Genomic DNA, 15,799 nt, shown 5'->3' on the forward strand with positions numbered 1-15,799 from the left:
CAGTGTGGAGCTGGAGATTACACAGTGTGGAGCTGGAGATTACACAGCAGGCCAGGCATCAGAGGAGCAGGAAAGTTGATGTTTCGGGTCGGGACCTTTCTTCAGAAAAAAAGGCAAAACATTTTTTCCTAATAGTTGCAATTCTCAAACCCTGGCAACATTCTTGTAAGTCTCCTCTGTACTAGCGTAAGACTTTGAAATTCATTTTAACTTGAATTGCAACAATATCAATAATGTTCTTCCTCTAACGCAATGACTACAACTGTACATAAGTTTTCAGCTGTGGTCTAAATGACACTTTATACAGATCCAGCAGGACATTACGTTAAGAAATAACATTTTCTTAATAAAACTGACTATCCTGATTAATCCTTGCCTTTCTAAGTGACAGTTTATTTTTGTCTCTTACAGTTCATTTTAATAAATTGCCCACTACTGATATCAGACAGATTGGAGTATAACCATTTGCCTCATACCCTTTTTAAACAAGTGCAGTCGTGGCTCATGTTTCTGAAGGAGGCCTGATGACTTTCTTCATGCCATTTTCCAATGCTGAGAAATAGAAACTTTCCATTTATTGACTTCCTGCAATTGATTGACCATCTTGCAGCTGGTACACTAGCCTCCAGTGCATTAGTGAGATCTTTCTAACATTCAGTGTTGAAATTAGATTGATGTTAAAATTAGGTTGATGTCTGCTTGGAAATCTTTCATGGGTTAGGAGAGAAATTTTCTATACCAGCAACATTTCTATAACATAAAAATGAAGGTATCTTTAATAAGGTTCCTTATTGATGACTCTTGCCCATGTGTGAACCTTGAGTATATTGGACACATGCTAGTATCGAAGCTCAGTGCCATTATCATGTTGTATTCCTTGTCCAAGGCTATTGCACATGTTCTAAAGATTGGATAGTCTGCCTTTACCGAAATTGAGAGTTACACAATGGAGACAAAGTAATCTCCCAATTTCTGGGCTGTTATTTATTTAGCCTGTATTTCAATAACATGCTGAGCACATAATCAATGAACACCAGACTGGAAGGCCACCTGTGTCTGCACTGCACCTTTGCCATTGATTTTGACAACACTTCCACTGGGGTTTCTGTATCTCCTATGAAGTCATGTCTCAAAAATTCTTGTAGGCTTTCTCAGAGCTGGGGAGTTCTGAACTTGTTCTAAACAAAAGAATTCTAATTTGCAGTGGGCTGGGCCAACAACCTTTGACATTCTGGTGGTCATGGTTTCTGTCCAGAGGGTTAAGGATTAATTCAGATATACATGTTTAATCTCAGGATGCGAGCTTTGCTGGCAAGGCCACCATTTACGGCTCATCCTTAACTGCCCCTCAGATGATAGTGTTGAGCTGCCTTCTTGAACCACTGCAGCCCCTGCACCCACAGTGTTTTAATCTCTGTCAGCCCTGGATCAGGCCTTGACAGGCTTGATTTGCTAAAATTGAAGACACCAGATTAATGAACCAATCATCGCCAATACAAGAAACACATCTCTCCCAAACTCTGAAGTAGCAGCTGTCACAAACAAGTAGTTGGATCTCTTTTCACTTGAAGAAAGAAAGCTGACGAGTAGCCTAATAGATGTCTTTAAAATTATGAAAGATTTTGGCAGAATGTTTCCTCTTGTGGGAGGAGCATGACTAGAAGCCATCAAAATGAGATGGTCAGCAAGAAATCCAATAGGGAATTCAGAAGAGACATTTTTCACCAAAAGAACGATACGAATGTGGAAATCACTACCATCAGCAATCGAAGGAAAGTTAGACGAACATGAGAGAGAAGGAAATAGCTGGTAATTATAGTGTATTTAGATGAAAAGCAATAGGAGAAGGGGGAGTAGAAAATAAACACCAGCATGGACAGGTTGGGCTGAATGGCCTGCTGTTGTGTTGTATGTTCAATGTAATCCTCTTCAAATAATGCTGAAAGTCAGCTGAACTGTGGGAAACTCAGCAACTGTGAAAATCTAAACACATGCCTTCAGAGATGGTTTGCCCTCCCTCATGGGATAGAGAAAATTTCTAGTTGTATGCACAGTTTAAACAATGAAAAGAATGAGAATTCATAAAGCACAATAAACTAAAATTTATCAAGATGTTGGTGGGGCATAAAGTCATTAAGGTGTCATGCATAGTCATCAGATTTGGCCAACGATGAAAAAGACTATGCTGCCTTCTGACTTTAAAAGAATTAATATCACACACGAAAATGATGATTGGAGAGTTCTGTAACACATCAGGTGTGGGTGTACACACATCTGGGTATTTCTAAATAAAATGTTAGTGAAGATTGGTGGCAGAGCCAGGGTAAGCAAAACCTTTGATGTAGATGCAGAATTAACAAGGATTTCTCTCTCATTTTATTTGAATATACAAATCAATAAAAAAAACTGCAATGAGAATGACACAAACATGATGGTTATAATAATTAGAATTTTGTTAACAGCCATTTTTCCCGCTCACCTACATTGCCAAATAGATGATTAAGGAGTAAATGATAACCCAATTTGAAACAGTTGAAACTTGAGATGAACCTTTTCGTACAAGTAGTCAGAAAGGGATGCTATATCTTATTCTATATTTTATTGGTATAAAAGTGTAGTGCAGGGCAGCTTTGTCAATATTAAATGCTTCTGACAGCTATGGACACAAATTTAACATTCATATACAAAGTTTTAGTAGTTTTATCATGAGTGGTACTAGCGGTTCTTAACTGTACATCTGAAGAATTAAATTATAAGACTACTGTACAGCACTTTGGCCTTAATAGAAAGAGGTAGACCAAACCATTTGACAGTTTGGATTAAATCAGAGCAACTGAAAACCGTTTCAGTTTTCAGTCCTATTTGGTCTGGTACAGCACTCAATCCCAATATGAGTTTATAAAGCAGGTGCAGTAATACAAACCTCTGAATAACATTTGTTGTTCCATTGCAGTGGAACATCTGTTAAATAACTTTTTGTAGGTTGCCAAATGAACGTCTCAGATCCAAAAAAGCCTTATCAGGCGCAAAAAAATCTGAACTGTTGCAGTGTTTTCTACATAGCAGTCTGGGTGCTTTTACTTGTTGAAAACGGAATATAGTGGACATTAAAAGGATTATCAAGACATTTATGATAAATATCCTGATACACAAATAATGATAAAATTAAAAGAACACAAAGGAGTTGTTCAGTTAGTAGTTCAAATGCATTAAAGGGGAAAACTGGTAAAAAAGAAGGGAACAGAGGGTTATGTTAATTGAGCTAGCTGAGGAATGATGAGGGAGTTTTGAGTGGAGAGATAGACTAATTATTCTATTAAAATGTAGGGTATGCAGGGTAGTTTGAGCTTAGAGTAGGATAAAAGGTCGGCACAACATCGTGGGCTGAAGGGCCTGTACTGTGCTGTACTGTTCTATGTTCTATAATTGCACCAATGACCTGTTTTGGTCCTGTATATTTTATATAGGTCTATAAATGAATTCAGCTGCCAACAAGATAAATTCCTTTAATGGGCAGTGCATTCACTCTCGTTGCCTCAGAAGTATTAAAAAAACCTGACCTGACATAGTCCAAGGGTGACCATGCCATTATAGGTTGGAATAGGCTGGGTACAAATGCAGACATCTCTTCCAATCCATGTCCTACTTTTCTTTTATGTAGCGCACTTGCTAAATCGGACGGTGAGATCCAGGATGCAGTGCAAGCCGAGACATTTGAAAGTTTAACAAAAAATTACACAACAGAAATGATTGGGATTATAGAATTCCTACAGTGCAGAAAGAGGTCATTCGGCCCATTGAGTCTGCACTGACCCTTTGAAGGGCATCCCAGACCAAATCCCCGTAATCCTGCACAGGGTTTTATGGCTAATCCATCTAGCCTGTACATCCTGGACACTACAGGGCAATGTTTAGCGTTTTTCACCAATCCATCTAACCTGCACATCTTTGAACTGTGGGAAGAAACCACAGCACCCGGAGGAAACCCACACAGACATGGGAAGAATGTGTAAACTCCACACTGACAGTTGCCCAAAGCTGGACTCAAACCCAGGTCCCTGGCACTGTGAGGCAGCATCACTAACAACTGAGCCACAGTGCCATCCTTAGCCTGAAATAAAATTAAACACAGAAGGAGGAAATGGGAATGAATCAAGAGAAGTGAGAAGATAGAATAAGAAAAGCTGAAGTATTTACTTTAGTTTCTTACAGTTCAGGTTTTGTGCCAAGTGCAGTCTGTCACATCTCAATGTGAGAAACCCTTGCAATGAAACTGTAAAACACACTATTCCTAATGCCATTGACTTTATACCTTACATATACATGAGTAACACTTGTATTTACATAATCTCTTTAAGATAATAAAAACATCTCCAAGCACTTCACAGTAACGTTATTGAACACAATTTGATGTTCAGACAAATGACCAAAAGCTTGGTCAAAGTGTATCTTAAAGGAAGAAAGGGAGATAGGAAGGCAGACAGATGTCAGGAGGAAATTCCAGGCCTTCAGGCCACAAATGGTTAAATTGGTGGGGAGGGGTTGGGGGCAGGAAGAAAGAGCCCAGAATTGGAGGAGTGCAATACCTTGGATAGTTGTAAAACTGGAGGAGACTACAGTAGTAGGGAGAGGCAAACTGGGAAAGGATCTGAAAACAAGAACGATAATCTTAAAATCAACACTTAACTGTAAGCCAATGCTGTCCAGCAGACATAAACTGTTGGCAGGTGAAGAAAATTTCAGTCTACCTGAACATCAAAGATTTCAGCTTTCACATAGCGCTGAAACAATTCTTGAATTTCCAATCTGAATACACATACTATGTAATACCAGTGATGATGCTCATGGTGAGTGCTGATCAATGTCTTCCAGTACAACTTTTTCTCTACAAAATACCTGGTGATTTCCTCAACTTATTCTATTTTTGTCTGTATCACAGTCACCCATCATTATGTAAATATAAGCTGTTAAAATTAAATTTGTTTGTCAGATATCACACGTTGAAACAGAGCCTGGATTTTAATATGTAAACCATAACAAAACCACATCTAATCCTATATTCAGACTGGACAAATGCATGCTCCACTCATTCCCACGGTAGACCAGTTTGACCATCAATCTATCTGAGAATACATACTGTTTGGCACAGCGAGTTGTGATGGTTGCACCAAGTGCTGTTGGGAGACAGGCGCAAATACTTCATCAGTAGCAGTGTTCGACTGCTGTAGAGCTATCTCAACTTCTTCATCTGTTAGACCTAGGTAGAGAAGAATTTAAGAGTCTTAAAATGATAGTAAATCTGTGTACGGTTAAGGTTAAAAACTGATAGTGCACACAAAAGGATAAACAGGAACAAAAATATTGTCCAAATTATTTTTCGGAAATCAAACATTGTGCATCGCAAGATATTCCATTTAAATGCCAATGCAATGAATTATTGAGAGATGCGGGATTCTCACCAAACAAAAAGTGATACTGTAATCTTTGGTTTAAATGACATATAACTAGACATCATTATGTTTTTCACCATATTATTAAAGTGAGAAGTTTGAGAAGTTTTCAATGTTTTGAAAATCCAATCTCTTTGGAGTATTCAAATACTAAAACATTTTAATCATTAAATATTCATTTTGATATTCCAGCTAATTTGTTCCATATGCGCTTCCAATCATTTTAAATTATTTGTATCATTTCATTCTTTGAGACGAATAGAGGCAAGCAGCAGGAAATCAAATAGCTGAAAGAATGGATCCCTCCCCACCCTATTTTTCCAATCGCACCCAAAATAACAGGGCTACGCGTCGCAGATTCACCATGTAGAACAAACCAACCTGAGGGACAACATCAAAAGGGGATGTAAAAATGTTAAATACATAAAATTCAACCTGCCCATTTCCAATTTTAAAAGAGCTGGAGAAACAAACTGCTTGCCAGTTGTGTGGTCGGGTCATATGAGGCTGTGTGCCTCAGAATTGACCAGTTTTTTTTAAGAAGAGTTAACCCTAGCTGGTTCCAGGAAATCAGACTGGTAAAGGCAGGTGAGGACTTGCTTGCTGTAAATGTTGCACTCACCTGCTGCAACAGTTTACCCGCTTCACCCACTGTTTGCAATTGAGCACCCTAATTCAACTATTCCAACCTTCCCCAGATATTCATCTCACAACCCAACTGATCCCTCCAATTTCTCTTCACTGGATGCACAGCCAGATGTGCGCGTGCCGCAGTCTGTTGCGCCGCATGCTTTCTATGATTGATACAAGCACACCATTAAGAATAATGACTTGCGCATCACTTGTTCCCTGCATAGCACGTTCCAAGTTACTACATGGCTGCACACCTGCACAGCTTAAATGAAGCACTGCTCCTGACCCTTCTGATGTTCCCCACACATTCAAATCTTCCATCTGGACTCTCATCCTTCCATCCCTCCTTTCTGCTCCTTGACTGTGGTTTGATGTAGAAAGCATATATGCCATAAAAGAGGGGCAAAACAAACAGTACTCAGTTCCTGCCAGTGTATCCTTGCAGGTATTGCAGCTGCAAAATTCCCCTACCGAGCCCCTGAGATAAAATTAGGCCCCAGGTCTCTGAGTTGACAGCCCAAAACACAGGAGTTTTACAGACCATGTCATCTCAGTCAGCACAGCATTAATAAAAACATAGCACATTGTATTTCACATATCTCATCTCAACCTCAACTGGCAATTTGCATAAATAAAGTGCAGAATTAAAATGAATATAAGATTATTGGAATAAATCAGAATGTTCCCAAATCCTTTAACAGAAATAATAGATACCTTGGAGTGATTATAGGACTGCAGTCACTACAACAGCTGTGATAGGAATTTATATTTTATATAGAGCTAGCACTTTATACATGAGAACAGAAATAACCCATTCTAATTATTTTCAGAAATCGAATATTTCTCAGAACTTTGAGATAGTATCACTGCCTTAAAAGCATTAGATTTTATTTTATGCAATTTACAGATTGAAGGGGTTTTGTCCCTTTCCTTCCTTGGTTCAAGTTTCTCAATGTCTGCCATAGTACCGATCAACAATAGTCAGCATGCCCTGTGATCCATGATGAACATCCATACTGAAGAAACAGCAATTGTGGCATACCCATTATGAATGCAGAGACTGATAGTCAAAACGATTACTGGGAAATAATGGTATTCACATTACAATATAACTATGCGCAACAGGATCTGAAGGAATATATTGAATTATAATTTACCCATATCTTATTTAGCACAAACTTATCAAAACAGAAACCCCGTATGACACTGTTTTATGACAGCATAAACCCAGGGGAAAACCACTCAGGAAAATAAGAGATCAGAAAGCAAGAAATAAGACTAGCTGAAAATCCCATTTGGTGGATTGAAAACTCCCTCCTTGCTATCCAATAAAGTTGGTCAAAACTCTGAATGCTCACGTTCCAAATATTTTAAACACATTCATTTTAAATTACTACTTCATATATATTAATGCAGAATTGATAAGCTTACTAGAACTAGATAAAAACATTCTTTACACTTTCATTATCCAATAACAACTCAAATACATTTCTAGCACTTATTGAAAGAGAATATTTTACATATGCTTTATTATTCTGTACTTCAATGACATATTAAAATTGAAAGTTCCATTAGGTAAATTGCTCAACTCCTGCAAAAATCAAAAAGCAATGGATGGCTCATTATAATCTTTCTAATTTTAGATATCCAAGGCTATGTTCAGAATTTGCAGGGGTTTCACATGAACTATCAGTATTCACCACTGTTACCACACTGATTATTTCTGGATTTATTGCATGCAGAAATGAAGATGGAAATCCCAAAGTTGCGATCAGCTATTCGCTGCACAACTCTCTTCGAGATCAACAACAAGTACTCTTATTTTCACCACTGACTGCCAAAGCCAAGCTGTGTACTTGCAACTTGAAAGACAAGGATCAGCAAAGAAATGCAGGTCTGGATACTCTAATTTAAACTATACAACCTGTGCAAACCTTTCAAACTTCCTTAGAACACTATAACAGTCCTTATTTGTATCTGCGAAGAGTTCTAAACCTGTGTTGAACCAGTACATTGAAATTATTTTCCTTTCTCACTCCCTCGGAAAGAATGAATGATTCTACAGCCCACACTCTTTTTAGTTATTCACGTCAATAAACATTTACTTGCCCAGCATTTGACCATTAGTATTTAGATTTTGCCACCCACTTTCCCATTGGAAATTAACGAGTAGAACAACAGTTGATAGGAATATTCATCATTATGCTGACATGCTAATGGCAACCAAATATGACAGTGCTAGAGCAGAGAAAATACATCGCTAACAACAGGGTTGTGTTTTATTTTAACAAAACATGGACATATAAAATCTGGGCAGCATTTTGGGAATTATGACAGATTAAGAAGCAAAGGAGAGCCCTTTGCTCTGTTACTGATTGGAAGTCAGGTCTGATGCTCTCAAGAATTCCTCCACTGACTTCACGAAATCTAACTGACAGATCTTTAATTTCTCATCAATTGGTGAGACCTTGATCGAATGCCCCCAGCTTCCAAGTGACAGCAAAGGGGTAAAAAAATCTGCTTTTATTGACCAGCCCATATTTACTAACATTGAAGTGGATTTATTAAAGGGAGGGGATGGTACAAGACTAATACACACCATTCCCCATTCTTAGCCTTTTCATCTATTCACACGAGTTTATTGGCATGTGTTATAATGTGAATTAGTGAGTGGATTTATTTTTTCCAAATTCTGCCTAAGCTCTACTAATAAAGTCTCTAAAAAGGAGGATTTTTCAGACCTTCTTTCCAGTGAAGACAGGGCAGTTACCCCTCCAAAATTCTCAGTGATAACTTATACCCAAATCCTGAATTTGGTGCTGCTTTCCAAAACTGTTGTTGAGCACCACTGCAGCTCGAGTCAAGCAACAGAACCATTTAAAATTAAATTTACGGAAGATCCAGAGTACCAATTTCAGACTGAACAGGGCACAGTATGAGACAACAAGGTGCAGGGCTGGATGAACACAGCAGGCCAAGCAGCATCATAGGAGCAGAGAGGCTGACGTTTCGGGCCTGGACCCTTCATCAGAAAAGGGGGAGGGGAAGGGGGTTTTGAAATAAATAGGGAGAGAGTGGGAGGCGGATAGAAGAGGGATAGAGGAGAGGATAGGTGGAGAGGAAACAAACAGGTCGAAGAGGCGGGGATGGGGCCAGGAAAGGTGAGTGTAGGTAGGGAGTTAGGAAGGGGATAGGTCAGTCCAGGGAGGACGGACAGGTCAAGGGGGCGGGATGAGGTTGGTCGGTAGGAGATGGAGGTGCGGCTTGAGGTGGGAGGAGGGGATAGGTGGGAGGAAGAACAGGTTAGGGAGGCAGGGACGAGCTGGACTGGTTTTGGGATGCGGTGGGGGGAGGGGAGATTTTGAAACTTGTGAAATCCACATTGATACCATTGGGCTGCAGGGTTCCCAAGCGGAATATGAGTTGCTGTTCCTGCAACCTTCGGGTGGCATCGTTGTGGCACTGCAGGAGGCCCAGGATGGACATGTCGTCTGAGGAATGGGAGGGGGAGTTGAAATGGTTCGCGACTGGGAGGTGCAGTTGTTTGTTGCGAACCGAGCGTAGGTGTTCTGCAAAGCGGTCCCCGAGTCTCCGCTTGGTTTCCCCGATGTAGAGGAAGCCACACCGGGTACAGCGGATGCAGTATACCACATTGGCAGATGTGCAGGTGAACATCTGCTTGATGTGGAAAGTCTTCTTGGGGCCTGGGATGGGGGTGAGGGAGGAGGTATGGGGGCAGGTGTAGCACTTCCTGCGGTTGCAGGGAAAAGTGCCGGGTGTGGTGGAGCTGGAGGGGAGTGTGGAGCGGACAAGGGAGTCACGGAGAGAGTTGTCCCTCCGGAAAGCAGATAAAGGTGGGGAGGGAAAGATGTCTTTGGTGGTGGGGTTGGATTGCAGATGGCGGAAGTGTCGGAGGATGATGCATTGGATCCGGAGGTTGGTGGGGTGGTACGTGAGGACGAGGGGGATTCTTTTTTGGTTTTTATTGCGTGGACGGGGTGTGAGGGATGAGGTGCGGGAGATGTGGGAGACACGGTTGAGGGCGTTCTCGACCACCGAGGAGGGGAAGTTACGGTCCTTGAAAAACGAGGACAGCTGAGATGTACGGGAGTGGAATGCCTCATCCTGGGAGCAGATGCGGCGGAGGCGAAGGAATTGGGAATAGGGGATAGCATTTTTGCAGGAAGGTGGGTGGGAGGAGGAGTATGGGAGGAGGAGTATTCTAGGGCACAGTATGAGTTGTGCATGATCCAAAAGGTACATTTCCTTTTTGTTCTATGGAGTCAGGAAAAGTTGCAAGTTGCACATGCACAGTTTGGGCCATTGCCATTCTGGCTGCCCTCCCTCTGCAGGCATCGGGGATGCACGGTTTCATTTCAGTTAGCCAGCAGTGAAGGACAGCCCTTGAGCCTAGTCTTCACACCGTTCATAAGCTGCATTGCAAACACGCACATCCAAAAGAAACCACTACAGTCGATGTGATCCTATGTCTAGAAGCACATGTGAGCCCCCAGTTAATGTCCTCCACTTGAATACACAAACACTTAATTAATAGCAAATTAGTATCTACCCAACTCCAAGAGCTCTTGTTGCACAATGGCAGTCTACCTACCTCTGGGCCAGAAAGTCTGGATTCAAGTCCCATCTCAGCATGTTATGGCTTATGTTATGTTGACTTTAAAAAACACATCCACCTGACAAAGCTAATTTCTGTCAGCCCCCTACCTGGAGGCTGCCTGACCATCAGCTGTTTTACAGAGGTACATGGCTCTCAGAATGGACTTGCCACAAGGTCACACAGGAAAAATTCATTCCATGATTCCCAGATGTCTTGAATTAGCTCCTGGTCATTATTCTTAACGGCCAGTAGAGATACCAGGAAGTCAAACATCAAAAGGAAATTTTTTATTTACAATAAAAAGTTGTATTTATCGGTGCTTGACAGAGTATTCATGGTAGCAGGCCCTTGAAATAACTGAGGTAGGCTAGTATTTAGCATAGCCATTAAGCACTTACATTAAGGTAGAAATAATGGGCATGAACTTCATCACTCTTAAGCTAATAGGGTCTTTGCTCTTTGCTGGTCTTTGTGGTATAAACTCTGTATCCCATTGCTACCTATCATGTATCGCCTATTTATTCTGAAAATATTTATAATGCACTATAAACACTTAACTCTCACAAATTCACTCAATAGCATCCATTAAAACTTCAACCTGAAGTACTAAGGCACTGCACCACTAAGAAAATTGACTTTCTCATTTCACTTTACAATTCATTTAAACAGATATGACAAAATCCACCTTTCAGGCAGCGTTAACCGGAACTGAACAAGCTACTATAATTTCCAGATGTAATGCCTCTAAAATGATACAGTACCGAAGACTCTAATATTGATAACTGGATAGTGGCTCTCCCCCTCCATTTCTGGGTAATTTCAGAAACTCTCTGTTTTGGATATTCGCCTGAAGTTTTCAAAATCATATTCCTCCTCTTCAAAATCAAATTTAGTTAGGTCAGTCTCAATGCCAACTTGCAATTCTCCAGCACCTTTTCTGTGTCAAAACTCCTGAAAGCATGTTGAAGGAATTGTGGGGTGGATGTTTAAAGATTGAGGCACAGTTAAAGATAAATAGGAGGTGCAGACACACTATCATGAAATGGAAACAGCCAGTACTGATGATGGATTGAATTGAGATTTGAAGCTCAAATCTCAACCAGATGATTCAACCAGATCATTCTGGTCTTATTATATAAAGTATAAGAATTAAATGGTGGATTTCTGCAATAAAAACAGCAACTCTTTAAAAAAAAAGCAATTGCTACAAATGTACCTCCTGATAAACATCTCCAAACTACCTTTTCAACTTCACAACAAAAGGTACAAGAAACAATTTAATTTGCAATATATATGATCTGGACAAGTGATAATTTAAACCCAAGTATCCAAAGCATGCAAGGAGGCTCTTGTAGCACAGCAGTAGTGTCCCTACCTCTGAACCATGAGTTTAAGCCTCATTTGCTCCAGAGGTATGTAGTAACATCTCTGAACAGGTTGATGAGAAAATATCTCCAAGCAAGCAAATTTTTAATGTGACTAAAAATGGCCTCAAAAACATTCCATATACAGCCTTATAGTGAATACATTCTGTCTTCAGTTACTACACAAGCAAAAACATGGGACATCAGCTCTATTTTAAGAAGTACGGAATACATAATTATATAACTAATGGACATACATACACAAACTTAAGAGCACCTAGTAGTTAGTCATTCACACCATTTGTCACATTTGGCAGTTAAAGAGAGAAAGGAGGACTTGCAGTTATATTGCATCTTTGGTGACCCAAACTCTAAAGCATTTTCAGTCAATGAAGTACTTTATGAAATATATATCTTGACATGTAGGAAGTGCAGCTGTCAACTTTATGCACAGCAAAATCCCACAACAGCAATGGAATGATGACTATTAATCTTATTTTTTTGAATGTTAATAGAGCGATAAATATTAAACAGAATACAAGGGATAACATCTTCTATTTTTCCAAATTGTACCACGAGATCTTTTACATCTATCTTCAGCAGTCTAGCACTCCCTCAGTATTGCTCAGCTTTAATTTTTGTGTTGAAGTTCTGGAACAAAAGCCCTTGGTCTTGAGGCGAGAGGGATGTCAACTGTGTCATGGCCATCACAAGCAGGTACAAGCTATTTCACATTCTATTAAAAGATACAGGTAAGTTACACGAAAATATTACAGCTAGGTTTTAAATGTAGAGTTTTCAGCATCCTCACTTGCACCTAGAGCTAAATGAAAGAAAAATAAATGCAACTGAAAATTCTACACCCCACACCCCTCCCCCAAGCATAATTGCCCGAAGTACCTTCCTCAGTCAACTGCACATTAACTATCCTGTTAGTTAAAGTACTCCCTTAAATAAAGACAATACTCAAGGGGGTAGTCTGATGTGCATAACAAATCCAAAAGCAGCTCAACTGTAGCTCTGCCAACAGAAGAAACCCCTGCTGCAGGGCAAGAACAAAAAGGTCAGGCTTTTCCCCCCCGCAATGTGGGAAAATCTGTTCCACAAGGCATTCTACATAGTAGGCCAGCTAAAGACTGATGGAAAATCTCACACACAAGGTTATTTAAGTGAAAGTACCCATTAGCTAGAATTTAGGGAGCATGACGATAGTCCTCTAACCACTCCAACCTGATTCCTTCAACAGAACAATTTAGTACCACACATCCTGTACAATATGGATTTAAACCTTGTTAAGAGTCTGCTTGCAGACTGTGACATACCCGAGTGTTCTTAAGAAACTGAAGTCATTAAAAACCAAAGTGAGGAATAGACTGTTATCCATTTTATACATGCACATTTTCCCGCTGTTTCTGATTTCATCCAAACATTGTCATTTATTTCATTTTTCATTTATGGGATCCATCTGTGCATAAAATGGTTGCCAAAATGAAGTACTTTTGAGGACATGATAAAGTCTTGTATAAATGCAAGCTCTTCAAGTATGTTGTAGCAAGGAACACTCTGCCTGTTGCTTCAGTGGTTTGAGACCAAATTTACACGTTCACTCAAATCATTCCCTTTGCACAGCTGAAGGAACTCTGACAAAATAATGTCATGAGATATGAGGGAAGGGAGAGGGGAGCTTAAACACAAAGTTGGTAGGAAGTTTAACAGTCAGTGTTATAATGAAGTTACCACTTCAGAAGGCCATGAAAGTAAATATCTCAACGATATTGATCACTCCACAGGTCTAAAAAAAGAGTGCAGGTTGGAAAACACAGAATCACTGACGATCAAACTTCATTTTCCAAAAATAGCACAAACAAAAAAATACTGTGAAAAGAACATTTTTCTAAATTGGAAGGCTTATCCCCAGTGTTACTAAAAAGGTGACCCTGCAGGTGAATGCATTTGAAATAAGCTTGTGTTAAATAAAATTTCAGATATACTTTTCTATAAATAACTTTGATATGTTTAACATAAGAAAATAGAAGCAAGTGCAGGCTATTTAGTTCTTTTAGCCTGCTCTAACTTTCAATTTGATCTTTATTCATTCATGGAATGAGATGTTGCTGGCAAGAACAGCAATTGTTGCTCATCCCTCACTGCCCTTGAGAACTAACCTCATTGATGTGGGTCTGGACTCACATGCAGCTCAAACCAGTTGTTAAGGACAGCAGTTTTTCTCCTCTAAAGGACATTAGTGAACCAGATGAGCGTTTTTTTATGACAAGTGATGACAGTTTCATGGTCATTACCACTGAAACTAACTTTCAATTCCAGATTTGGAAACATAGAAGAACATTCAAGCCTGCTCCACCATTCTTCATGATTGTGGCTAATCATCCAACTCAATAGCCTAATCCTGCTTTCTCCCCATAACCTTTGATCCCATTCACCCCAAGTGCTATATCTAGTTGCCTCTTGAACACACTCAGCATCAACTACTACCTGGGGTAATGAATTCCACAGGCTCACCACTCTTTGGGTGAAGAAATATCTCATCTCCATCCTAAATCATCTACCCCAAATCCTCATATTGTGACCCCTGGTTCTGGACACACTCATCATTGGGAACATCCTCCCTGCATCTACCCTGTCCAGTCCTGTTAGAATTTAATTAGTCTCTATGAAATCCCCACCCCCCCATTCATCTGAACTCCAGTGAAAACAATCCTAACCTAGTCAATCTCTCCTCATACATCAGACCCGCCATCCCCGGAATCAGCCTGGTAAACCTTCGCTGCACTCCCTCAAGAGCAAGAGCATTCTACCTCAGAAAAGGAGACCAAAACTGCACACAATATTCCAGGTGTGGTCTCACCAAGGCCCTTACAACTGCAACAACACATCCCTGCTCCTGTACTCGAAACCTCTCACAATGAAGGCCAACATACCATTTGCCTTCTTTACCACCACACCACTGCAACATGGTCATTCTGTTGAGAACTCAATCTTGCCATGCAATCCCCACTTCCCTTGACTTCCCTTGGTATTCAAAAGTTGACTGATTTGCCTTGAATATACTCAATGTCTGAGCAACAACAGCTCTTTAGGATAGAAAATTTCAAGGAAGCACATCCTTTGAGTGAAGAAAAGTTCTTATCCCACAACTACAAAACTTTACTGAACATTAGTGCAAAAACCTAAGTGTCAAGGAGGGCAGTACAACAAGAGATGAAAACAAGTTGGACTTTGATTCAAGGCCAAGGCATAAAAAGATAATTTCACAATGGGTATTAAATCTAACCAATACATTCCAGCAAAATGGATGCCATCTCTTTAATACAAAACAATTCTGCAGTTCATTATACTGCATTATTTTAGCTGCTGATATGTTAAAGGCTCTGTTTATGGTCGTCTGTATCACCAGATGCAGAATTGAGGTACTCTGTGACCTTGTTCTTCTCACCGGGGCATGAAATTACAGTTGTGACACCTTGGTATTACAGTCATAAATACTGCAAACTGCATACCTTACAGCTATATATACACATTTTCTATTGTCTTCAAACATAAACCTGACCAGTATTTATTTAAAAGGGGGCGAAATTGCAAAACAAAGAATTTATTGCTCTATTTTCTTTCCTTATTCCATTCCCACAAAAGTTATTTTTTAAATTAGCAACACAGTACTACACAATATTCTATTAACACTGCCCACTCCAGCATCTGTGGTCACAAACGCTATT

At 40.0% G+C, this 15,799-nt stretch overlaps 1 protein-coding gene across 2 annotated transcripts in view; it reads right to left on the reverse strand.

Annotated features, from left to right (window-relative positions):
• The window catches only part of pex14 (peroxisomal biogenesis factor 14), a 194,380-nt gene that overhangs the window by 84,913 nt on the left and 93,668 nt on the right, over positions 1–15,799 (reverse strand). For both annotated transcript variants that reach the window (XM_048615023.1, XM_048615022.1), the window contains one exon: positions 5,138–5,257. In XM_048615023.1, coding sequence (XP_048470980.1) covers positions 5,138–5,257 — 120 coding nt within the window. The remainder of the gene's footprint in view (positions 1–5,137; positions 5,258–15,799) is intronic.

This window comes from Rhincodon typus, chromosome 31, assembly GCF_021869965.1.
Source record: "Rhincodon typus isolate 14 chromosome 31, sRhiTyp1.1, whole genome shotgun sequence".
NCBI lineage: Eukaryota > Metazoa > Chordata > Chondrichthyes > Orectolobiformes > Rhincodontidae > Rhincodon > Rhincodon typus.